The sequence below is a fragment of the Lasioglossum baleicum genome, chromosome 2, assembly GCF_051020765.1.
Source record: "Lasioglossum baleicum chromosome 2, iyLasBale1, whole genome shotgun sequence".
Taxonomy (NCBI): domain Eukaryota; kingdom Metazoa; phylum Arthropoda; class Insecta; order Hymenoptera; family Halictidae; genus Lasioglossum; species Lasioglossum baleicum.
Window position 1 is genome coordinate 19478416 of NC_134930.1, and position 26164 is coordinate 19504579.

Genomic DNA, 26164 nt, shown 5'->3' on the forward strand with positions numbered 1-26164 from the left:
CCTCCGTTTCAGATCTCGAGCTACGTGCTAGAAGTGCACGCCCGCGACAGCGGTATCCCGACTCTCTCCAGCTTCGTGATGGTGAACATCGAGGTTCTGGACGCGAACGACAACCCGCCACTCTTCTCTCTCTCGAACTACACCGCGGTGGTGCAAGAAGACAAAGCTCTGGGCCACACGGTGATGCACTTCGTGGTGAAGGACGCGGACATCGAGCCTAACGCGGATCCATACACGTTCGACTTCCGATCCGGCAACGAAGGGGACGCGTTCCGATTGGAGCAAGACGGTACGCTTCGAACAGCAACCAAATTCAACAGCCGCGTCAAGGACAAATACGTGTTGCACATTCGCGTCTTCGACAACGGTAGTCCGCCTCTCTACTCGGACGCGTGGGTGGTGATCAAGGTGATCGAGGAGTCTCAGTACCCGCCGGTGATCACACCACTGGAAATAGTGATCAACTCCTTCATGGACGAGTACCCTGGCGGTGTGATCGGAAGAGTGCACGCGACGGATCAGGACCAATACGACACGCTGCAGTATACTCTAGTGCCATCGTCGCCTATACCGAACGACCTCTTCAGGATCAACAAAGTGAACGGCACTCTGGAGGCTCTGCCTCGCCTGGACGTCGGCGAGTACAGAGTGAACATCAGCGTGACGGACGGCAAGTTCCACTCGTTCTCCGTGGTAAAGGTGGTGGTAGACCTGGTGTCGGAGAAGATGTTGGAGAACGCGGTGATCGTGCGATTCAGAGAGGTGAGTCCCGAGGACTTCATCCTGAGCCATCGGAAGGGATTCCTCAGGACGGTGCGCCACGCGCTGTCCTGCCGGCCGAAGGACATCATCATCATCAGCGTCCAGTCGTCCTCGGACGAGACGAACCAGATCAAATCCAGAGCTATTCGCCAAGCTGTGCACAACGACCTCGATCTTCTATTCGCGGTGAAGAAGCCTGGCGGCGGTCAAGGCTCTCCAGTGTTCTTCCCTTCGGAGAGCATCCGCGAGGCTCTGAACCAGCGCATCGAGGAGCTGGAGGAGACCACGAAGCTGGTGGTTGAGGAGATCGTTCGGTTCAAGTGCATGAAGGGCTACTGCATCTACGGAGAATGTCAGGACAAGATTCTTCTGGACTTGGAGCAGATAACACCGGTGGCTACCGACGTGATGAGCTTCGTGTCGCCCAGACACAAGCACAAGATGGAGTGCGACTGCAAGGAAGGCTACGCTGGCGACCACTGCGAGATCGTAGTCAACGAGTGCGCCAGAGTCCCGTGTCCGTTGTTCAAGGTCTGCGTGCCGGACGACTCTGTGCAAGGTTACTTCTGCCAGTGTCCGGACGGCTTCGCGGGACATACTTGCGACATAGACATCACCAAGTGCCACGACGAGTCTTGCTACATACCGAGGAACTCGATCTCCTTCAGCGGGAAGAGCTACGCGCGTTACAAGATCGTCAAGACCCTCGTCCGTCAGACCATCGAGGATCGACTCAGTCTGTCTCTTCGGATCAGAACGGTCCAGCTGACGGGGAACCTAATGTACGCGGCTGGCAAGGTCGACTACAACGTTCTCGAGGTTGTGAACGGAGTGGTGCAGTATAAATTCGATCTGGGCAGCGGCGAAGGTCTGGTTCGTGTCAGCAGCGTGTACGTGAGCGACGGACAGTGGCACGAGGTGCAACTCGAGAGGGAAAGCAACAGCGCGAGACTGACCGTGGACGGAAAACACGTGGCGCATGGATCGGCGCCTGGGAGCAACGACATCTTGAACCTTCAGTCGGACGACCTGTACTTGGGAGCCGAGGTGAGGCAGCACCCGACGATCCTGGGCTTCGAGGACATCCAGCGGGGCTTCATTGGATGCATGGACGACGTGAGGATCGCCAGGATATCCGTGCCGTTGCACATGAGTGGCGCGAGTAGCGTGGCCGTCTTGAAACGGTTCGCCAATGTTGAGTTCAGCTGCGACCCTGCCACCGTTCTAGTTCCGCCTGGAATCTGCGGCTCTCAACCTTGCCAGAACGGAGGCACCTGCAAGGACTCGGGCGGCGACACTTACGAGTGTCAGTGCCATTCCAGGTTCAAGGGCCTGGCTTGCGAGATAGACACCGAACCGTGCGCATCCTCGCCTTGTCTCTACGGAGGACGATGCAAGACCGTGCCAGAGGGCAGCGACTACACCTGCGAATGCGCCGGACCCAGTCTCAGCGGCAAACGCTGCGAGTTCGGACGTTACTGCAGCCCCAATCCTTGCATTCACGGCGGCGTCTGCGAAGAGGGCAACAACGGACCCATCTGCAAGTGCCAAGGATTCACGGGCGACCGCTGCGAGACCGACGTGAACGAATGCGACGCGAATCCTTGCACGAACGGCGGCACGTGCATCAACGAGATCGGATCCTACCGGTGCATCTGCCCGCCGAACATGACCGGATTGAACTGCGGAAATCCTGCCTACTCCACGCCCATAATCTCCAGCCACTTCAACATCACCTGGGAGCAACTGATGTGGATCGGCGTAGCAGTCGTTCTGAACCTGTTCCTCATCATCCTGTTCGTAGCGTTCCGGAAGATCCGGATGAAACGAACCAGAGCCCGGGCGAACAACATCAACAACGAGACCCGGAAGCCGATCGTGCTGAACTCGGCGAGGCCGCACGAGCACGAGTTCAAACGGAGCTCGAAGCTGAGCAACCTGGAAGTGATACAGGTATCATGTTCGACGTAGTTTGATTGTTCTTTTCGTTCCCGTTTTCCGTTTTGCCAGCACCGACAGATTAAGACGCATGCCAACGATCAGTTTCGATTACTTGACCAGTTCCAGCGACGTAGAAGGGCAAGTAGACGCTCTTTTCTCTTGGTTCGAACGCCGTTTCTTTTTGTTTTGCGACCATCGTACTATCCCCCGACCCCCCTAACAACCCGGCGAGCGAACGTGTGCATTATCGAGTTTAAGGTTTTTCGTGTGATTGTTTGTTTGCAGAGAGAACCTCCCCAATGCCCTCCCAGACCCGCCTCCTACACTCCCAGCTCGAACAACGAGCCGGCCGCCTACGGTAACTCGGCGGCCGTTGCTCTGAATAACCTGGACACCCTGCGCAGTTATGGTAGCGCCGGCGACGAGCTAGAAAACTTCCCGCCAGACTATTTGAGAAATCTGAACCGAACCACACCCGTACCTCCTCCGTCCCTAACTCTCGCTAACCCGGTCGGCGGAAACGCGACAGGCAGCGACACGGATAGCCTTCATAAACCGACCTGGCAGGAACAGATGCAACTTGCTTCCTTCATCACGGACACGACCAAGATCAAGAATGGTGAGTAGTATGCGTTGCTGGTGGATCCCCCTCGCTCATCGTAGCTTCTTACTTTTGTTTTCGCTTGCGGCATGCATCGTGGGTGGAACTAGCTTCTTCTTCTTCTTCTTCTTCTTCTACTACTTCTTCTACTTCCTTCTTTACTCTTGTATCTCCTGGTGGACTCCCTTCTCACCCTTCTATCTCTTCACTCTCTTCGAATTCTAGAACGTCCTCGTTCTCGAACACGACGACCTGCTGTGCCTCATGTGCTAGCGCGCTCGGAGAGTTCTATTGTCTACGTCCTTGCCAAAGGATCGAGCGGCGAGTGATTGTCCGTCGGGTTTAATCGGATAAGGATTTAATTGGATAGTGTTTGTGTGGAGCATTGTTCATGTTCGTGTTGGAGCTAGGGAAATTTTTACTACTTCATGATCCAGAAGATCTGTGAAATCGCTTTCTGTGAATTGTCCCCGCTGTTTTGTCTTTCAAATTGTACTTATGTGCCTGTAATTATGAAAGTGGTCTAAGTGGAACTTTAAAAAATGAGTTTAGCAGTTGTTTCACGTCACATTGTTTTAAACTAAATTAATTCAATGTAATTTTTACGATATTGTCAAAAATGAAGCGCTAGAGAGTGCTTGTTATTTCAACATTGTATGGAATTTAGTGTTAATATCCTTTTCCTTTAAATATATCTCGAAACAAGAAATATATGACTTGGACTACTTTCATAATTATAAATTAAAAAGGCGATAACTTTTTTTAATATTGGACCATACGATTATATATCTCGATTTAATTATATATTTATTTAAAATATATCTCGAAACAAGAAGTATTCATAATTATAAATTAAAGAGATTTTCATAATTATAAATTAAAGGGACAATAACTTTTTTAATATTGGACCATCCAATTATATATCTTTATTTAATTATATATTTATTTAAAATATATCTCGGAACAAGAAATATTCATATTTGGGACTTTCATAATTATAAATTAAAGGGACAATAACTTTTTTAATATTGTACCATCCGATTTGAACTTTTTTAATAAGTTAGAACAATTGGTTTTGTATTTTGAAAATGTGGAAAACGCGTTTCGTAGATCTGTATCAATTAAACCTATTCTGAAAATTTCATCGAAATCGATCAACGTTGCAAAGAGCTACAGAAGTTTGAAAATGGTAAAAATGTCTGTCGTCTTTTTCCGCATCAACCGATTTCGATGAAACTTTCACAATGCATACAATTGACGCGGATCTACAAAACGTATTCTTAAAATTTTCAATATAGGTCCACATAAAAAAGTTGTAAAATGCAACTTTTTGGAAAAAATTTCTTTTCGCATCCTGTAGTAAACTGGCAAGAGAAAATTTGTCAAAGATAGCGCTCATATTTAGCCAACTGTCGCAATCACGAAGTACGAGAGTCGTAATTAGCCAGTTTCGTAGGATTCAAGCAGAACAGAGCAAAGTAGACCGTAACTCAGTGCCAGTGAACTAAGTAGAGTAATATTTCGAGGAAGCAGACAACAATGGCTCTTACCTTGGACAAATACAGTTCACTCGAGGGCAGAATGACAGCATAAGGTCAGTTCCTTCTAAAAAGAGCGCGACGCGACGGTTTAAAGCCGGACAAGTAGAATAGGTATGTCCCTGGTCAGACAAGTAGAATAGCTATATCCATGGTCAGACAAGTAGAATAGCTATGTCCCTAGTCAGACAAGTAGAATAGACCAGAAGTCCAGGAAACACCTGCAACAAAACAAACCTAATACATTACACATACAATAGCATACATTATTACAAATACAATAACATAAGAAAAAGGCAAAAATTTCTAGTTACACAGTAGGAAAAGTTTACCAACTTCGTATTCCCACGAAACTGGCTTTATTTTTCCCTAAACGACCTAAACGATCGAGCGACTGAACTCCAAGTAAAATCGGACATTCCTCGCGAGGAGCAGAACTTCCCCTGGTCAGATAAGTAGACTTCCTTGTAAAACTGCCGACGCTAACAACTTTCCGAATGACACGCGCCACCGGTAATGTCCCCGGAGATTTAGCGTCAGAGAGAATAGCACGCAACGGAACATCTGACCGCGCCTAGCCACCACCATTTCCTTTCCTATCAGCTCGATACGAGTACCCAGAAGAGAGTATGCTGACTTGGGCGTGTAGCGAATTGAGATTAACACTGGTGTATCGTATTGTGTGCGCTAACAGACCTGAAACGAGCGAGCCCAGTGGTACCGGAGCTGACCACTGGAGGACTTCTACTAAATTCTTCTCGACGTGTGCCTCATGGAGGTGGGACCTCCGTGACCTCCATGACGTCCATCGAGGATGATCCTCGTATTGTCGGTGGTAAGTCCGTGTAACTAGTATGCCTGAAAGTTTGACGATGACATCACAGATTGATTTGGGTCGCTTCGCTTCACGCTGTATCTATTATCTCTTGGCCAGTCTCGATTTTATTTTAACCTTCCGCCCTCACCCACCCCCGATCTACTTCTTCTTCTTCTACTTCTACTTCATCTTCACCGATCTCACGCACAAGACACATCTACACGGATCTGCAAAGAACAATTAGGACACACACACGCTTCTTCTGTTATCTTCACACTCGATTCTCTCTATGAGTTTCCTTCCGCTCGATATCGCGGCGCTAGATCGTCGCATGTAGCGTGTCGGAGTACAGTTGTTGTCTGCAATGCTTTTAGGGTATCACTGGGACTGCTCAGACTGGGTCAGGCCAAGTCAAAACCCCCTACCTAACATCACGGAGGTACCCGGAAGCGAAGTTCCAGACTCGTCCAGCTTCCACAGCAATGAGAGTAACGAATCAAACACTCATCAGCTACCGTCAGGTGAGTAACCGTCGCTTTCGTGCACGTTGCTTTCACTCGCACCTGCGTAATTCAACACGGACTATCGTCGCCGTCACTATCACTCTTGTCGACAAGTAAATACAGGGTGAAAATTATAAAGCGTTACAGACGAATTTCTCCAAGAATATTGATAATACGCAAAACTCTTTCAGATGAAAGTTGTTCAGTACCGAGGGCGGCATCATGTGGTAGGATTTTTATTTTTCCCGATGAACGCTCCAAGGTGAGGCGAAGGTCAATTTTCTTTTTTTAAATGGAATGTCCTATTTTTTATACCATAGATCGATAGAGTGTCAAATTCTAAGTATAAAAGTGTTTGCCTTCATATGCCCTGAAGCTAATAGTTAACGAGATATTATCCAAAGAAGAAAGAAAATTGTCTCAATAATATCGCGTTAACTATTAGCTTCAGGACATATGAAGGTCAACACTTTTATACTCGGAATTTGATACTCTATCGATCTATGGTATAAAAAATAGGACGTTCTATTTAAAAAGAGGAAGTTGACCTTCACCTCACCTTGGAGTGTCCACCGGGAAAAATAAAAGTCTCACCATATGATGTCCCCCTCGGTACTGAACAACTTTCATCTGAAACATTTTTGCGTGTTATCAATATTTTTGGTGATATTCGTCTGTAACGCTTTATAATTTCCACCCTGTATAATCGCAATGCTATTGCGTTCGGTCTCTCGTTTTAATCAGAACTAAAACTAATAAAGCTTCATCATTGCATTAGCATTGCCTCACCGAAATCCGAGCTGGGATCGCGTTACATTGCAGCGACGAAGAGACGAAAGTCATATGCGAGGGAAGACGAAATGTACATAAATTGAGTCTGCGAGGTTCCATCAGAAAAGCTTGACAAACGTAGTAATAATTAGACTGCGGACCTTTATGCATTTATGAACAAATTGGTTCAAATATAAATTAGTAAAAGATTTTACAAATTCAAGAATGTTGTAATGTTGCTTTTAATGTAACAAAGTCGTTAAGAGATGAAATCAATTTTTATGTAATTCCTGCTTCCCACAATCAATGCAGAACACTTTTATTTCGCATGAAGATCCGCAGTCTAGTAATAATACACTGATATTCGACAAGTTAACAAAATTAATTAACAAAAAATGACACGCCTACTATCACTTTTATTACAGCCCTCTGCTTTCTAGCATAACACGCTCACGGCTGCTTTACACGACATAGTTTATTAAATGATTTAATATTAACATGTTCGCCATCGAGTTTCCATTAAGAGACCAATTATTTGCCACGACGATAGTAGACTCTTAAAAAATTCTAAACTATCCAGAAAATCCTCTATTTGAACTTTATCGTAATATCTCTAATGAACTAAGAGGACAGTGAATGCCAACGTAAATTCTACGGTGTCTCACTGGCAACAATTCTCATTTCCATTTAATTATACTAGCTCGCTAAGGCCAATTAAACTCCAATTAAGCAAACACCTGCTACTTCTCCACGTTACGGTAGCCATTAATTATTTTCCCGAGTTATCTCGCGCGAGACTATAATTGAGACAGTTACACGTATGAATAATCAATTTCGATTAATGAGCTTGGATACAGAGTATTTCCATAACACGAAACTTTGATGGTCGTCTATAATTACTGCGAGGATGTGTTGCAATCAACAATATCTTGTAACAGTTATCTCCTATCGATTTTCAGTGCACGGCTCTGTAGACCCAGCGAGGGATATCGAGACCTTGAACGAGGACCAGGAGTCGGAGTACGTCGGGGATTCGGAATGCGGGACAGAGTTCTCGGAGCAGTACCATTGTCCAGAGACGCAACGATTGAACCCGTTGGACAGTGGCGGCGAGGGCGAGTACAAGTACAAGGGTTCCGAGAGCTATCTCCGTCATCCGAACTCGTACTTGCCGCATTACAACATCCACACGGACACGGAGAACGAGACGAACCCGCTGAACGGGCGTCTGAGCACCTTAGAATCGGACGAGGAGGAGGACGACGTAGTGCCTTATGGTTTCCCGAGCACGCGACGGAACCGATGCCACAAGGGGGACGAGGCCGACGAAATCGGCTCGGTGATCACCACATTGGAGGAAAGGAACTCGTTGCTAGGCGGAGCGACCAGCAACAGCGACCTGTCCACGAATCTGTGCGAGATCGACGACTCCGAGTACGAGATCGCCGAGCAGAAGAGCAACGGCCGACTATGGTTGTCCGGGAACGGTATCACCCAAACCTCGGTGTGACAAACGGCGCTGACACCGTTCCACCATCGGATCAACGTGATCGTGTTTTTCTGTGCTTCTTGAGGAAGACTTCGAGTGCGAATGCTTGTGAATAATTATTCGACTATTCTTTCTGTTTTGTTTTTGTACATACACACACACACTCACTCTCTCACACACGAACACAGACACATTATCGGCGTAGATAGAGCGAGAAACGAATCAGAGCGTGCGAACGACGGATATGTGTACAGAGGCAGCTACGGTTTAAGATAGCAAAGTGTGCACCGGCATGCTGAACTGGGGAGAAACTGCATCTGGTGCGCTTCGGGTTTTTCGGGAAAATGTTCGCAGTAATCTTTGCTTGAAGGCAGTTTTTATTTTTTCCATCGCTGACGACATCTTCGATCGATTTTCTGTTTTAACTCTCGTCTGTATCTCAACTTGTACACGCTCGAAATCTACTTGTCAACGACGTGGATGATCTTACTTTAAACTTGTTGAAAAGTTTACATATTTAAGGTGTTTTCACACTTTTAACCCTCGTCTGTGTTAAACTTCTACGTGTTCAAAGTCTACTGGACTGGAGGGAAAGCTCTGCCGTATTTTAAAGGATACACTTGAACCAATTTAGAAAAATATATCACAGTCAACCTGTGGAAAGCAGCACAGGAGCTTCTGTATCTCTGTCCATAGCATTAAGCTGTGTTTCCACTGCTGCAGAGAACAAAATCTGATTTAGAATTCCTTTAGAATTCTTTTACAATTTCGAAAATTACCTGGTTATTGAAAATACGACAGAGCTACTACTAACCACGCGGATAATTTTACTTTGAACTTGTCCGATCCTTACCACGTTTAAGAAAGGAATTTACAATTACCTTTTCATACTGTTAATTTCTTGAAGAGACAATTTAGGATGGAGAAATGAGGTACAGTCTCCGTGTTTTTCATAATATTGATTTTTTAAAGAGACAATTTCAGTTGGACAGATCGAGAGAAACCGTTTAAAAAATGTGTGTTCAGTTTAACGACAAAAGCGCCGCGTAAAATGCATTAGAAACTGAAGACAGACTAGATGCAGGATCTCCTCGCGAGCCAACGATGCACGTACGCCCCCGCGCTTGGTGCATCGTACCTCAAATCTCCTATGTAGGTAGAGCTTAGGTACTGACGTAAGTACTTAAATCCTCGAAGAAATTCCATGGAGCGGGGAAACGCGGAAAAACGTGATTTTTCGGGAAGCGACGTTTGCTTTCCACGCGATCTCGTCGATTTCTTGGTTCGATCCACGTATGATCCAAGGATCGTCGTTCGATCGCGTTCGATCGCTGTTGTTCCGCCGTGGACCATTCACGATTCATTCGAGACATGAACGTTTTTTATTCTACCAAAGGGGATGAGGTTTTAGTGAAATGGATATATTATATTATTACGGCAACTATGCGCAACTATTACGGAATAAGGAGTTATCTCGACTTAAGGATGGGATTCGTTGCTTGTGGTGAGTAAATGTTAAACACGACCGCGTCGTCAGACCAATGACTATTATTTAATGACCTATCGTTTAAAAAAAAAGCTGGAGACGTTTGATACACGACACTGCAATGATTCCAAGCGCGACGAAAAATAAAAAAAAGAAATAAAACGGAGAGAGAAAGGGAGAGAGAGAAAGATGGAAGAATGGTACATAGGTACATTTATGTATTTTTACTATTTGCTAACCGGACATTATTTTGGTTACGTGCGAGATGAACCCGCGACGGACTACTTAAATAATTATAAACGATAAGTAAACGCAGCGTAGTCTAGCGAGTAAAAAAAATGAATTAATTGACTCTAGTGAAGAAGGCAAATGGAGAATTATAAAATGGAGAAAACAGTGCGCGCGCGCTCCGCTTCTGAATGGAGGGAGCGAGATTCTATTAAATGCGTGCGCCGTCCGCCTGCGTTTATCTGCGGCGAGGCACGAGATAGTTAAATGGAGAGAAACGAGAAAAACAGATTAATGAGAATATTTTTACTGTGATGATAATAATGTTTATACGATGATCAAATACTATGACTTGTATCATAATGATTGTAATATTACCTATCCGACGTTTTATAAAAATGGATGAAACCCGAGCAAGATAACACGGAGGAGACAGTATTCCTCCCTCGTATGTACGTTTAAGCTAAGTCAACGTTCCGTTCGTTCAACTTCCGTTACGACTTTTTTTCCCTTTTTTTTTGTACCCCTTTTTCTCTTGTCTTTCCTTTTTATTACTACTATTATTATTATCGATACTATTATTATTACTACGATTATACTTTTTAAATAATCTTTCTCTTTTCGTTCACTCGGAAAATTTTTTCTTCTTTCATTCATCCAGTCACCATCAGTTCTCGACGAAACATAGCCGTATATACATGGTGCTACTACTTACATCACGCTTTAACATTTCATCTACTCTCTGATAAGACTGTTCAGCAACACACACACACACGCACACATATACATGCACATATACGTACACGTACATACATAGACAGACATACGTGACACAGAAATACACACGCAGCTGCTCATTAATCGATTACTCATAGTTCTCATGCGATTTTAATCTCATCCTCCGAATCTGTCCATGTTGTTTCTAACGAGACGTTTACTTAAACTGCCAATCGTTAATGCCATATTTAGAAACAATGCATTTCCATTGATTGATTTGTGTAGCTGAACACAAAAGATCAAAGAAAAACACTTATTTCCGTGCCTAAACGTTCTTTAGAACACTGTGTACTTCCATGGAGAATACTTTTTTAAGTAATCTAGCGGCAGCTTAAATATTCGGTGAAGTGTACGCGAGTTTTTATATATATATATACCTATACATGTATACATATATGTGTTCTTTCTTTAATTTCTTTTTCTTTCTTTGTACGCGTAGTACTTTTCCCATGAAAATTCACCACTTTCTCTATTCTTATGTTCCTGTCCGGCGACGGACGCCAGCCATTTTCTTTAATTATTGAGTTGCTGCCGAAAAGCCGGTTTAAACTATCCGCATAGATGCGGAACGTGTTCGACCAGAAGGCAAAATATGAGAATACTCGATCGGTTTACGAAGAATGTGTCGAATACTTTAAAAAATAGAAGTAACAACAAGACTTGTGCAATGAATTGCAACAAACTCGAGTGAAATAGAAATGTTGAAAATAATGCAACAGTATTTTAAAATTCTTCTAATCTGTTTACTGTTTTAAATTACACCTACTCACTTTTGTCATAAGTGCATAAAATTTGCAGTCTACTCATCACTGTTCTCCAATGTATTGAAGAATATTTGTCTGGTCGGATACGTTCCGAATACTTGTCCGCGTGGATAGTACAAATCGACGTCAAGTCGTGCAGCTTAGCGACAGGAGAAATGAGTAAAGCCAACGTGAAAATAAAAACGCGAAAACAGGGTGACTTCTTCTTTGCGTTTCGACCAAGGGGCGTGAATAAACGATCAAATTGTCTCGTTCTTTGCGTGAAGCTCGATAACAGCTGTGCCTCCACTCTCTGAAATTTCAGTGCGGAAACGGACAACGCGGATACAATTGACCCTAGACAATTTATTCTATATTAGAATGAGAATAAGGACACTGTACAGTTTTAACTTAACAAATTGTATCAGGAGACAACATCTAAGCCAAAAGCAGTGAAAGTTTCAGTTTGCGTCGAAGCACAGTGAATTTTTTTCCTTAACCGTTTTAAGATTAGGTTTACTTTCGAATTGCGTCGGTAAGGATCCATCGATCGTGGATCTATAACGAGCCGATCGGTTTTACAAGATGACGAAACGATTCGATTGTAAAGACGAGGGAAAGAACACGCAATATTTTGTAGAGCTTCTGATCGATTAGTGATATTAATTACGTTTTGTAAATGGAATGTTTCCTGCAAGAGTGGTACGTTTAATGATTTCGATCCAAGCGAACCGGAATTGATCGAAGAAACATACGACTGTCCATTTTTCACATACTTTCGATTCTAAAATATATTCTTATCGACGTTTTCCACCTCTTTTTATTTTATGTTCGACTACAACTCTTACAAACGAACAGTTCCATTTTACGTTTCACTTAATCACGAACTTGCCATAATCGTACAATTGCGAAGAAATTTAGGAGAACTAAACGAGGGAAAAAGAGGAAACTTTTCAGCGAGTACTACTTCCAAATTCACCGTAAACACTTTAGCCCCGCTAATAGGATACATATCGATTTATCATGGAATCTTTCAAACAGTGAGGAACTTGACTTGTTATAATTATAAGGCTATAATTAATTTGTACAAGATCAACCTATTGTAATAAAGAAAACAATCTTGCCTATGGTTTTGTACTACTACAATTACTTTGTAGGTTCTACCTTAACACCCTACACTTTTGTTCGGAAATATCTATTGTATACAACGTCCTTTTTCACAGTGAAAAAATGCTTTACAATTAGAAAGAACGATTTTATTCATGGCCGTATTTATACAAAATAACTTAAAATGAACTTACCAACTAGCATAAGCTAATAGTAGTATAAGGTACTTAGTGTTTCTCTAACGCTAATGTCAACAACTCGTTCATCGGCGTTAACAATATCCGTGGATCTTCGATTAGACCGGCGCCGACCATGCTCCCCATAAATAACTGCCATAAGAAGATACAAATATCATTTTACAAGTGAAATAACAAGAAATAACAAAAGGAAAAAAAGATGTACCTGTTGAATGAGGAGATCTGCTAGTTTGGGATCGCTTTTGACTAGCTGAGAAAGCTTTTTAATGAGAGCATGATTAGGATTAATTTCGAAACGTGGCTGAAGAACAGAGTACCGCATCTCTTCGTCCATTTGATGGGTCTGTGTGCGAACGAAATGCCTTGCAGCCGCCATATCTTTCACCGTGACGACACAGGGATGCGATTCGAGACGTGTAGTCATTTTAATATCGTATGCTTTTTTCGGTAAAACCTTTCTCATGTGAGCAATCAGATCATCGATTTCCTGCTGATTGATCAGATCTAAAAGAATTATGAAAATGTTGAAACACTTGTATTTGCAGAATTTATAATATCGCTGTGATGTTATCTACTCACTGAGATTATCAGATTTACTCGACTCCGATTCGTCGCGCATTTCTTTTTCGACGGAGGTCAAAGAATAGGATTTATATTGCCTCAGTTGCATTAAAACCAGCTCGTCATACGGTTCGTAACAGAACAATACTTCTACGTTACGTTTCTTCAGAGATTCGTAGTAAGGCGACTGTTCGGCCAGGACACGACTAATTTTAAACAGATAATTAAATTAATTTGAGAAATTGAACTATTTCGAATGATTGAGGATACATAATTAGCAAAGATCCCTATTTCATGTGTATTAACTTCAATTTTTAGGATACAGTTACCAATTTTCGAAAGCACAATATGGGCACATAAAATAAATACAAACATTAAACCCACTCCCATTGAAAAAATGTAATCAACTAACCCTCTAGTTTATTAGAGAAGAGTCTGATACGTTTTCTAATAATTAGTTTCTCACCTCGGTGCTGATAAATAGTATATGTTCTTCTGCTCCTCAGGAATACGTTTGCAGTAGTCTGGTATGCTAACTAATTCCCCGCTCGGCATTGCAGACGACTCGAATCTTAAAAGTTTACTTATTTCTTCCTATAAAGCAACGGAATTAACAAGAAGAATCACGAGAAACGTCTTATTAAAGAAATATTACCTTCTCATTCTGATCGTGACTGGTAACGATACCCTCTTTCAAGAAAAGACCATAATCTTTATAGAATTTGTTATAATCTTCAACCTGTTTCTGAGATCGTTCATTCAAAAATTTCAAGACGCGCATCGTTATGACACTCCTCAGTTTTCTAGAATGTAAAAATATATGAAATAATTTATTTATACAAGAACAAGTTGTTTTTAATTTCGTACCCAATTAGAGCGCTATTCTGCAACAACTCCCGACTCAAATTCAGTGGAATATCTTCGGAATCGACAACTCCCTTAATGAAACGCAACCACTTCGGTAAAATATTTTCTGCTTTGCTTTTGATTAAAACTTTACGACAGTATAAAGAAACGCCGCTAGTTGTGTCCCTGGCCAAATCGAATAATCCCGGTCGCTCTTCAGGGAAATACAACAACGCTCTAATACTCAATGGAACGTCCGTAGTATAGTGTAATATGAATCGCGGGGAGTCGAAACAGTTCCCAATAAACCTATAGAATTCAGCATGTTGAAGCGATGTAATATCTTTCGGATCGAGCATCCAAAGTGGCTGAAAATTAAAATTGTATTTGCAAATACATGTTTTGAGAAAGTAGCAGCCCACAATCTTTCTTAAAGTTACCTGAATCGTATTAGCCCTTGTACCATTAACAAAAATAGGACTGCCAACGAAGTTGCTGTATTTATTAATGATACCTGCGAAGTATGTATTCACAAATAATTAGCAGTTATTAAGAAACAAGATCTAGTTAAATTTACTAACGATTAATTGTAACTTCGTCACTAAATTCACGGCAATCGACTTTCATGTGGATCACGATTTTCGTTCCTGGCTGGACTCCATCAGCTGTTGAAATTTCGTAAGTACCTGATCTATGTATAAAGTAGGCAATTACATTGGTATAGAAGTAATTATTTCTACTCATAACAGTATATCTTTACCCATCGGAGGACCAACAAAGCCCCTCAGCATCTTTCTTATAAGACTTAGTGAACACTTCTACTTTATCGGCAACCATGAAAACACTGTAAAAACCAACTCCGAATTGACCAATGATTTGAGAGGTATCGCCGGAGCTCTGGCTTTCCTTCAGTTTCTCTAAGAAAGCCTGCAATTGACGATAGTTTCAAGAATATTCAATTTGAAAGAATATTCAATTTCATCCTGTATTATTTCAACTGGATTTACCTTGGAACCAGATCTGGCAATAGTTCCTAAATGTGATATCAGTTCCTCTCGAGTCATGCCAATCCCTGTGTCCTGAATAGTAAGCGTTCTGTTCTGCTTATCGGTGGCAATATGAATTTCCAAGTTTCTATCGCCAGCAGTCTCTGTAGCGTCACTGTCGCTTAACCTTATATAACGTAGTTTTTCTAGAGCATCGCTGGCATTAGAGACCAATTCACGAACGAATACCTTATATCAAAAATTGTAGAAATTATTGCAAAGTCCTGTCTTTAAACAGCTACTAGATTTTAGTATAAATTTGTGCAGATACATTACCTCTTTGTCCGAGTACAAGGATTTAGCGACAATTTGGAGAAGCATCTGAGTCTCAGATTGGAAATCATGTTTCACAGCTTCCCCTTATTAAGAAGACAAAAATATTTTTTGTAGAATACACTTGTACAAATTTATACTAGCTAATCACTTATAAAACTATTGAAACATTTATGAAACTAGATAATCATGTACAATATAATACAACGAAAAAGAATTCTGTAATACCTGTAGGTTTTTCTGTGTCCTTTATAATATTGTGATTTTCTGTGGTTTTAGTTGCAGTTTGTGAAGAATAACATCTTACGAAGGAATTTGCTGAAGTAGATTAAACATATATATTCGTTGATAACCTCAAAGACAAAGCAATCGGCAATATGAAATGTTAATACAAATGATAGGTTATAAATGTGTACAAACCTGAAAGCCTTTGACATTGTCTTTCCAAAAACTCTTTCTCAAAATTCCGACTAAGCGGTCTTGAAAGAGATTTTCCTAATTTTATTGCGAGTCTAAGTCTCAAAGCGGTCGCCATGCTTTCGAAATTACCAGAAACTTCAATCGATTGATGTCACGTGCTTTTAACGGCAAGATGGTCAAGCGAGTGCTTGTTGATATCGTTGGCAAAAGGAATTGTTATGAATATCAATTACTAAACACTATTGTACATACATATACATATACCGTTATATTATTTTCAACTAAACATAATTTGTATTTCACTCTAGTTTATTGAAAACTAGAAATTTTAGGAAAATCAACAATTCCAATTTCAAATTTTATATGAGACACCTCAATTTGTAATTTTTAAAAATATTTCATAAACGAGGATTATTACCTTCCACTTTTTTATACATAAATATTTCAAGAATCGATCTGTGAGAACAGAAATATGTTGAAGAGACTTTACTGTAAAAAATTAGATGGCAAGGTGGTCAAGGGAGTGCTCGTTAACATCAGTATAGCAAAAGGAATTGTTATAAACATTAAACAGCCAGAAATAATAAATTTATCTGTGAATTGTATCGAATAAATTAATACGTGCGAATGTTCATGGTTTAAAAGTTATTCCGTATCACGAAAACTATTAGCCACTTTGACTAAAAAATTAGGTGGTCAGATAGCCAAGGGATTGCTTGTGGACATCGCTGTCAAATAGAATTGTTATAAACATTAACCAGCTGGAAATAATAAATTTTTCAATAATTGTCACGGCGATCGACATCGATCGATATTCGGCGGAGTGGGGGCCGCCGCTCGAGCTCGGCGCGGCGGCTCGGCGAGAGCTCGCCGTCAGTCAGTCAGTCGGGGCGGGGGGACCGGCGTGAGCGGACGTGCTGCGGGACCAGGAGCGCCAGGAGGACCGGAGGAACCGGAGGAACCAGAGGTGGACCAGAGGTGGACCAGAGGTGAACACCACAGCGATCGACATCGATCGATATTCGGCGGAGTGGGGGGCGCCGCTCGAGCTCGGCGAGAGCTCGCCGTCAGTCAGTCAGTCGGGGCGGGGGGACCGGCGTGAGCGGACGTGCTGCGGGACCAGGAGCGCCAGGAGGACCGGAGGAACCGGAGGAACCAGAGGTGGACCAGAGGTGAACACCACAGCGATCGACATCGATCGATATTCGGCGGAGTGGGGGCGCCGCTCGAGCTCGGCGAGAGCTCGCCGTCAGTCAGTCAGTTGGGGCGGGGGAACCGGCGTGAGCGGACGTGCTGCGGGACCAGGAGCGCCAGGAGGACCGGAGGAACCGGAGGAACCAGAGGTGGACCAGAGGTGAACACCACAGCGATCGACATCGATCGATATTCGGCGGAGTGGGGGCGCCGCTCGAGCTCGGCGAGAGCTCGCCGTCAGTCAGTCAGTTGGGGCGGGGGAACCGGCGTGAGCGGACGTGCTGCGGGACCAGGAGCGCCAGGAGGACCGGAGGAACCAGAGGTGGACCAGAGGTGGACCAGAGGTGAACACCACGGCGATCGACATCGATCGATATTCGGCGGAGTGGGGGGCGCCGCTCGAGCTCGGTGAGAGCTCTCCGTCAGTCAGTCAGTCGGGGCGGGGGGACCGGCGTGAGCGGACGTGCTGCGGGACCAGGAGCGCCAGGAGGACCGGAGGAACCAGAGGTGGACCAGAGGTGAACACCACGGCGATCGACATCGATCGATATTCGGCGGAGTGGGGGGCGCCGCTCGAGCTCGGCGAGAGCTCTCCGTCAGTCAGTCAGTCGGGGCGGGGGGACCAGGAGGAGCAGAAGGACCAGGGACTTACCAGGGACTTACCAGAGGTGGACCAGAGGTGGACAAGGGGTCATCTACAGTTACCCTGGCCTACCTTCAACTGTTTATTCAAGGAACAACGGTAAGTTTTATTATTAATATTTTTCAAAGCCTCCTTTGTCTTTTCAAACTTGTCCTTCACACTTTTGAAATTTTCATCGAGACTTTCGATGAAGACTATTGAGTCTTCTTCAAATTTATCAATTTTATTCTTTATAAATATTACATTTTGAGCGTCCCACTCGTATGCAGGATTATAATTGCTCTTGTGAACTGCTTCGTTGGTTGTATTCGCACTTCTGTGCGGGGTTACAACTGCTCTCATGAGCTGGTTCTCTGATTGTATTCGCACTCATGTGCAGGATTACAATTGTTCTTGTCAATTGGTTCGCAGGTTATATTCGCACTCATGTGCAGGTTTATAATTGCTCTTGTGAGCTGCTTCGTTGGTTGTATTTGAACTCATGTGCATGATTACAATTGTTCTTGTGAATTGGTTCGCTGGTTGTGTGTGTATTCGCACTCATGTGCAGGATTACAATTGTTCTTGTCAATTGGTTCGCTGATTATATTCGCACTCATGTGCAGGTTTATAATTGCTCTTGTGAGCTGCTTCGTTGGTTGTATTTGAACTCATGTGCACGATTACAATTGTTCTTGTCAATTGGTTCGCTGGTTATATTCGCACTCGTGTGCGGGGTTAGTTTGGTTCTCGTGAACTGGTTCTAGGTTTGCTCTCGTGAGCGGGTATTAGGTTTGCACTCGTGTGCAGGGTTATGTATTGTTATGTCTAACTATATTATTAGTCTGTTTCAACTAGAATACACCAAGAAGAAGACATACCAAGAAGAGGACACACCAAGAAGAGGACGTACCACGAAGTTGTAGTTTTATTTGCCGAGGGAGGTCCCCCAGGGGCTCACCCACGGCCGCATCCGTGAGTGAGTACGGGGAGTCGCGTCCCCGGGGTACCCGAATCGCCTATAGGCCGCACCCGTGTGCGGGGTTAGTTTGGCTCTCGTGAGCTGGTGTTAGGTTGGCTCTCGTGAGCTGGTTAGATTCGCACTCGTGTGCAGGGTTATGTATTGTTATGTCTAACTATATTATTAGTCTGTTTCAGCTAGAATACACCAAGAAGAAGTCATACCAAGAAGAAGACATACCAAGAAGAGGACACACCAAGAAGAGGACACACCAAGAAGAGGACACCCTTCGAAGGGAACACACCAAGAAGAGGACACACCAAGAAGAGGACACACCAAGAAGAGGACGTACCACGAAGTTGTAGTTTTATTCGCCGAGGGAGGTCCCCCAGGGGCTCACTCACGGCCGCATCCGTGAGTGAGTACGGGGAGTCGCGTCCCCGGGGTACCCGAATCGCCTATAGGCCGCACCCGAGTAAGTCGAGTAATTATTGTCTTAAATTCACGTTACTCGTTTTCTTGATTCCGACACAGCCTTCTGCTGTGTCGGACCTTGCTTGTATGTACCAGACCGATTGGAGCCGGTATTCGGCGTCGATACATTGAGAGGGGTGGTTCATTGAGACCTGTTCACTCGTATTGCCATTCTCTCTGTTCGTAATCCTACCCACGTCATCTCAACGCATTGTGTTGCCTGGTGGCAGGTAGTTGGCAGAGAAATTCTCTGTTCGTCATCCTACCCACGTCATCTCAACGCATTGCGTTGCCTGGTGGCAGGTAGTTGGCAGAGAGATGGTGTTACGTTTGAACACTTCTCACTGTCCATTCCTCTTGGTGAGGACACGTCAGGTATCGGCTCTGACCGGAGCTGCACTGCAAGCATTGTACGCGCCGCGTCACCTTCGAACCAGAGCCTTCTGCTCTGGTTCGCTCTTATTTTTTACTTTGAAAGAATCAGAGCCTTCTGCCTGATTCGCCTTTGAACCCCCGTGGATCGGAGACTTCTTCTCCGATTCACACCTTTTGCTCCGCGATAATTGCTCGACTTGCGTGCGTAATTTAGTATAATTCCATCGACTTGCGTGCGTTAGTTATTAAGATTGTATATCGTCGTTCTAAATATGTCGAGTAATTATTGCCGTAACGTCACTTTACTCGACTCGTATTTTTGACTCCGACACAGCCTTCTGCTGTGTCGGACCTTGCTTGTATGTACCAGACCGATTGGAGCCGGTATTCGGCGTCGATACATTGAGAGGGGTGGTTCATTGAGACTTGTTCACTCGTATTGCCATTCTCTCTGTTCGTAATCCTACCCACGTTACCTCAATGCTTTGCGTTGCCTGGTGGCAGGTAGTTGGCAGAGAAATTCTCTGTTCGTCATCCTACCCACGTCATCTCAATGCATTGCGTTGCCTGGTGGCAGGTAGTTGGCAGAGAGATGGTGTTACGTTTGAACACTTCTCACTGTCCATTCCTCTTGGTGCGGACACGTCAGGTATCGGCTCTGACCGGAGCTGCACTGCAAGCATTGTACGCGCCGCGTCACCTTCGAACCAGAGCCTTCTGCTCTGGTTCGCTCTTATTTTTTACTTTAAAAGAATCAGAGCCTTCTGCCTGATTCGCCTTTGAACCCCCGTGGATCGGAGACTTCTTCTCCGATTCACACCTTTTGCTCCGCGATAATTGCTCGACTTGCGTGCGTTATTTAGTATAATTCCATCGACTTGCGTGCGTTAGTTATTAAGATTGTATATCGTCGTTCTAAATATGTCGAGTAATTATTGCCGTAACGTCACTTTACTCGACTCGTATTTTTGACTCCGACACAGCCTTCTGCTGTGTCGGACCTTGCTTGTATGTACCAGACCGATTGGAGCCGGTATTCGGCGTCGATACATTGAGAGGGGTGGTTCATTGAGACTTGTTCACTCGTATTGCCATTCTCTCTGTTCGTAATCCTACCCACGTTACCTCAATGCTTTGCGTTGCCTGGTGGCAGGTAGTTGGCAGAGAAATTCTCTGTTCGTCATCCTACCCACGTCATCTCAATGCATTGCGTTGCCTGGTGGCAGGTAGTTGGCAGAGAGATGGTGTTACGTTTGAACACTTCTCACTGTCCATTCCTCTTGGTGCGGACACGTCAGGTATCGGCTCTGACCGGAGCTGCACTGCAAGCATTGTACGCGCCGCGTCACCTTCGAACCAGAGCCTTCTGCTCTGGTTCGCTCTTGTTTCTCACTTTGAAAGAATCAGAGCCTTCTGCCTGATTCGCCTTTAATCCCCCGTGGATCGGAGACTTCTTCTCCGATTCACACCTTTTGCTCCGCGATAATTGCTCGACTTGCGTGCGTAATTTAGTATAAGTGCGTCGCTGTAAGAAAGGGAGCCAGAGGGAATATTGCATTCGTTCTGACTCCCTTTCGGGTCTCTCGTGCAGCAACCTCCTCGTGGTGAGACCTGGGCAATCGGTATTATCCTTTATTTGTAAGAACTTTTAGTGTCTTATGAATAAAGGATAATATCGAGCTAATAGCTGCACATTTAATAAATATGTTGATTTTTCAATAAATTCTATTCCTATACCTATTGTCTTTCACAACATTTTGCAATTTCACCTTCCTTCAGAACGAAATATATGTATTATTCAAGCTGGTTCACCCCGTGAACAACGTCATATATTCTCTAGTTCTATTTAGGTAAAGAGTGCGGAACCACCAACACCGACGAGATAGTATCTCGTACAGAATAGATAATGTGAGCATTCTATACTATACCATTCTTCTTCTACGATGTGGTATTTCGGATCACTGTAAGTTCCACGTTATCCCCGCGCCCGCTTACTAGTATCGCTGAATAGCACAGAGGCTAGCAGTCTTCAATAGTATTTCGTCGGTGCCCGGGCGACGTGAGCACTCTCATTTCTTCTCTGATTATATGACAGCAATTTTTACTGGAGACTCAGGGTCACTACTGGTCACCACTCGACTGCTAAAGATAAGAAACTCCTAAACCGAGTGGCGAAAGAAAAGCGACTCCCCACGCGAAAATGCATGGTGCATCAATCGTTTTCACATCTTCATCCCTCACCACCGACAATAAATAATTCTGCTTCGCAAGTTCTAAACTGCTTGCAACCGTGATTATTGTTCGATCAATATCGTTGATTACTGTTCGAGCTCTGTTAGAAATAAAAGGTTAATCGTAGCAGAATAGACCGACCTTGCACGATAGTCGAGTGAAAAATAATTGCACTTGAACATTTGAATTTTTTTACTGGTCGCAGCTCAGTAAAGAAAGATAGTGAAGACGTTGCACCTGTCGTGTGGGGCTTTGGAAAAGAATCACAATGACAGTAAGACGAACGGAGTGCTCTGTCCAACTGTCTCCCGTATGGAACGTCTGTTTCTACCAGTCGAAATCAGATTTTAGACCATGATAGAATTGCATGCTTTTCTCGATGAAATCCACCGATTCCATAAATCTTGAAAAATGGTCAAACCAGAACGGAATTCAGTACAACAAACAGTCTGGAACGGCCTTTTAACTGAAATTCGTAATTCTAGTAGAACATAATAAATGATGTACGCTTCCGGGATTTAATAGAAATTTTCTGGAACGGCCGTTTAACTGAAATTCGTAATTCTAGTACAAAATAAGAACTATAAACTTTCGGGATTCAATAGAAATGTTCTGGAACGGCCGCTTAACTAAAATTCGTAATTCCGGTACAAGATAAGTGCTACACGCTACCGGGATTTAACAGAAACGTTCTGAAATGGTCGTTTAACTGAAATTCGTGAGAACAAACGTTTCACATGTGACAATTTCGCCCGGGGAAAAAATTGCTGATGAAAAATGTTGTAGAACGGTAACGCGATCGAAGTCAAAGACGCCCTCGTGTATAGTCAACGCACATTTTTACTCGGTGGCGTATGGCCACAGAGACCCAACCCAGTATTATTCGTGGGAACACTGTGTTATCAATCGTTGGTTATGGTGCTGTGTGCCTGGGCTGTCTACGATGTACGAAACAGTTCCCAGATGCTGCTTGTAAATCTGATGGAATGGATCTTTGAGGTGTCTTTCATACTCGCGCTTATTCTCGTGTGGTTAAGCGATAGTTCGAAGCTGGTTATCGATAAAACCAAGAGAGAAATCAGAGATGGGATGTTTCTCAGGAATAACGAGGAGAGAAGGCTCTATCACAGCTACAACAACATCTCTTGGAAATTCGGCAAGTACGCGACTGTTTTCCAAGCTGCTATCGTTGTGCTGATGTTCCTCCGTCCATCGATACATCTGTTAGTAGTACACGCAGGTAATTAGTTAAATATTAACGCTGAAAATAAGGCAATTTTTAGTCTACAAATTACGATTGTAAAAGCAACAAGATCCGCAGTCTAGTTATTCAATTATTTTCTATAAAATAAATGACTAAACATTTGAGTGTGGCATGAGTAAATTGCATCAGTTTAATACGCATAAAATGAAAAAAGATCATATAGAATAGAAATATTCTAGGTCCGAGTGCGAAGGGTTAAAGAAAGTTCATCAAATTCGTTTGAATTCTTTCATGATCATCCTGGTTTGATATTTTTGCAGGAGGGAGCAATGCAACGCTTTCCTATAACCTACCCCACCAGGCTCACATCTTCTTCGATTACCAAAATCACACCATGCGCTACTTCCTTCTATACGTGTACCAGATCCCTATGATATATTTGGGCATGTTTCACATAGCTGAAGTCAATTATGTCGTCACTATGGTTTTACATCTTTGCGGGAAGTTCTCGATTTTATGTTTCCGCATTCGAAACGTGCCTACGAAACCGCCGAGTCTCTTCCGAGATCACATTAAAAGTGTGGTGAACCAGCATTTAGAGTTGAATCAGTGAGTTTTATATCGTTTTCAACCTATTGAACATATTAAGAGGACAAATTAATTTCTATGTCAGTCAGGTTTGTTGAAATTCAGCTGGACAATTTTTATTGTGCATAAAAATCCGATCATGATTTGTTTCAGGACGTCAGAAATTCTAAATGACAACTTCTACCTGCTGCTCCTGATAGAATACGTCAGTTGCTCCTCTCGATTGAGCCTTTCCATGTATGTTGTATTAACCGTATGTAATTAATTGATTTTATTTTTCCGATTAGTCAAGATTCTGTACTTATAATTTCGTAAAGCAATAACCCGGACTCATTTCAAAGATACAGGTTCGGATTTGACCTTGGTCGAGCGAGAGTGTGGTATCGCCCAGTGTTGGGTATTAATCGATTAAAATTTTAATCATGATTGATTGATTAATGTATACGATTAAAAAAAGAAATCGTCGAATAATCGGCGATTGATTCAATCGATTGATGAAGTTAATCGTCAGTCGTTGATTAAATGAAGAAATCGTCGAATAAATCGGCGATTGATTCAATCGTTTGATTTAATCGTCAATCGTTGATTAAAAAATGGAATCATCGAAAAAAAACATAAAAGCGCGTAAACAGAATTTGTATTATGGACCAAATGACAATACACCTAAACTCAGTTTACATTTCTTTCAGTATTCATACAGTTCTGATTTACGTATTTCATTTCGAAATTTGAAATTGAGATGGACTACTTTTGCGTTTTCGAGGCGTAATTTGTATTATTCGGCTGCACGTAGCGGAGTTTCAGAAGCATTATGGCGGCGCAACAGTGCTGCCGCCTATCGTGGCTATCGAGCGACAGTCACTTGCTGCCGAATAATGTAAATTACGCCTCGAAAACGCAAAAGTAGTCCATCTGAGAGACCATGCGCGCCAGATTGATCTTTTATCTAGCGATTGTGACTACGTAGAGGCCCCAAATGTGCATTAGCGAGACGTGATTAGACAGAAGCCGGACCCTTGCAATCCTCGTGTACGTATAATGTATCTAGCGGTGTGTGAGGGCGATACCATACTCTCGCTCGAGCCGGACCACGCCGGACTCTCTATTTTCGCAATCCATCGGCCATTTACTACAATGTTTAATTGATATAGCCGGATGGGAAACTAAAGACACGTTTTTGAAGATTGCGACTTCTTTCTTTACAATGTTTTGCAGGATATCTTTGTAAGGGGACCCCGCGGTATTGAAATGATTAACAAAAGCCAGAGCAGACATTTGAAAAAGATGTTTACAGAAAGTGAGACAGATTTACATTTTACAGACGTTTGAAACAGACCCTGTGGCTGCCACCAATTTTATAATGTACAGCCTGGACGTGATTGCTTATTTATACTTGTATTCATATATTGGCGAACAGCTTCGTTGCGAGGTTCGTGTTCGATTAAAATAATTCGAATTGTCGTTACGACTCACCGTGCTTCAATTTCAATGAGCGTTAGCATTCACTCTAAACAGTTATCCATCGTCTTCAACCTAGCATGTAAATTCTTATAATAGTGCTGATAAAACCATAATCTTTAGTCAGAGAATGTAAAGGACGCGCTGTACGACATCGAATGGACAGACGCGAGTAACGAAGATCAAAAAATCCTGTTGACCTGCCTGATAAATGGATGTCAAGCGAAGTACTTAACAGCCGGGAAATTTTATCAATTCTCATTGTTCGGGTTCACCAAGGTACTGTATAATTATTCGTTTTTAACAATCATGTACAGCTTGCGCAATTTATTCTGCAGATCGTCAAGTTTTCCGTGGCATTTCTTTCTGTGTTGAGAGCCAGAATGGAATAAGAGCTGTCATGAGAAACGGGAAACAATTCTGACGTAATGCTGCTCCACCAACGTTATAGCAATTATTATTGCATGTAGAATAATGTACATAGATAATGACAAATAGAAATCCGTCGTCTAGCAATTATTCACAGCAGTTTGTCCGAGTTCAGTTTTTTAAATAGTAAATAATACTATTTATTTTTTAAAGAATGCGTACACACAAAATATTTGATTCGGTGCAGTATAATTCTTGAAAATATTATAAAATATTCTATTTGATGCAGTAATTTCTGAAATTATTTGTCTTCATTTTCAATTTCAATTTTAAACATTATTGCTGAAAATAACGTGTCGAATTCAGTACATTTATGAGTGTAAATAGTTCCCTAACGATAAAACACGCTTTATTTCGTGGTTCAGATTGTTAAGATAAAATATTTTATTTTCGAAATTGTATATCTCATTGAAAATACTATTTTCTTTAAGCAAAATCAAATTTAAAATATTAAATAGAGTTTGAAATATTTGTTTCGCCAAACAATGCCCACCTCTACGTTAATAAATGTATTACGCACG

General features: G+C 43.0%; 3 protein-coding genes across 28 annotated transcripts in view; 2 read left to right on the forward strand and 1 right to left on the reverse strand.

The window, feature by feature from the left end:
• The window catches only part of Kug (FAT atypical cadherin kugelei), a 612064-nt gene extending 601972 nt beyond the window's left edge, over positions 1-10092 (forward strand). For 21 of the 26 annotated variants that reach the window (XM_076442550.1, XM_076442472.1, XM_076442521.1 and 18 more), the window contains 5 exons: positions 13-2715; positions 2989-3322; positions 5537-5677; positions 6034-6180; positions 7893-10092. In XM_076442550.1, the coding sequence (XP_076298665.1) occupies positions 13-2715; positions 2989-3322; positions 5537-5677; positions 6034-6180; positions 7893-8443 (3876 nt within the window). In that variant the 3' untranslated portion in view covers positions 8444-10092. Of the gene's footprint in view, positions 1-12; positions 2716-2988; positions 3323-5536; positions 5678-6033; positions 6181-7892 lie in introns of those variants that run through there. The other 5 variants (XM_076442576.1, XM_076442603.1, XM_076442621.1 and 2 more) reach the window with 5 other exon arrangements.
• A 2798-nt stretch (positions 10093-12890) lies between these two features.
• Trap1 (TNF receptor associated protein 1) lies at positions 12891-16267 on the reverse strand. The gene is made up of 13 exons (XM_076442652.1): positions 16107-16267; positions 15915-16004; positions 15690-15772; positions 15375-15602; positions 15128-15294; positions 14949-15058; positions 14808-14881; positions 14389-14735; positions 14177-14324; positions 13988-14115; positions 13540-13727; positions 13166-13464; positions 12891-13092 (listed from the first exon to the last, which is right to left on the reverse strand). Exons 1-13 carry the CDS (start codon positions 16219-16221, stop codon positions 12991-12993), a joined length of 2079 nt encoding a protein of 692 aa, XP_076298767.1. The 5' UTR covers positions 16222-16267; the 3' UTR covers positions 12891-12990.
• Positions 16268-21323: 5056 nt separating this feature from the next.
• Positions 21324-26128, forward strand: LOC143216440 (uncharacterized). The gene is made up of 7 exons (XM_076439490.1): positions 21324-23204; positions 23489-23777; positions 23910-24009; positions 24972-24980; positions 25078-25185; positions 25338-25493; positions 25553-26128. The coding sequence occupies exons 1-7, from the start codon at positions 22880-22882 to the stop codon at positions 25604-25606; spliced, it is 1041 nt and encodes a 346-aa protein (XP_076295605.1). The 5' UTR covers positions 21324-22879; the 3' UTR covers positions 25607-26128.
• The last annotated feature ends 36 nt before the right edge of the window (positions 26129-26164 follow it).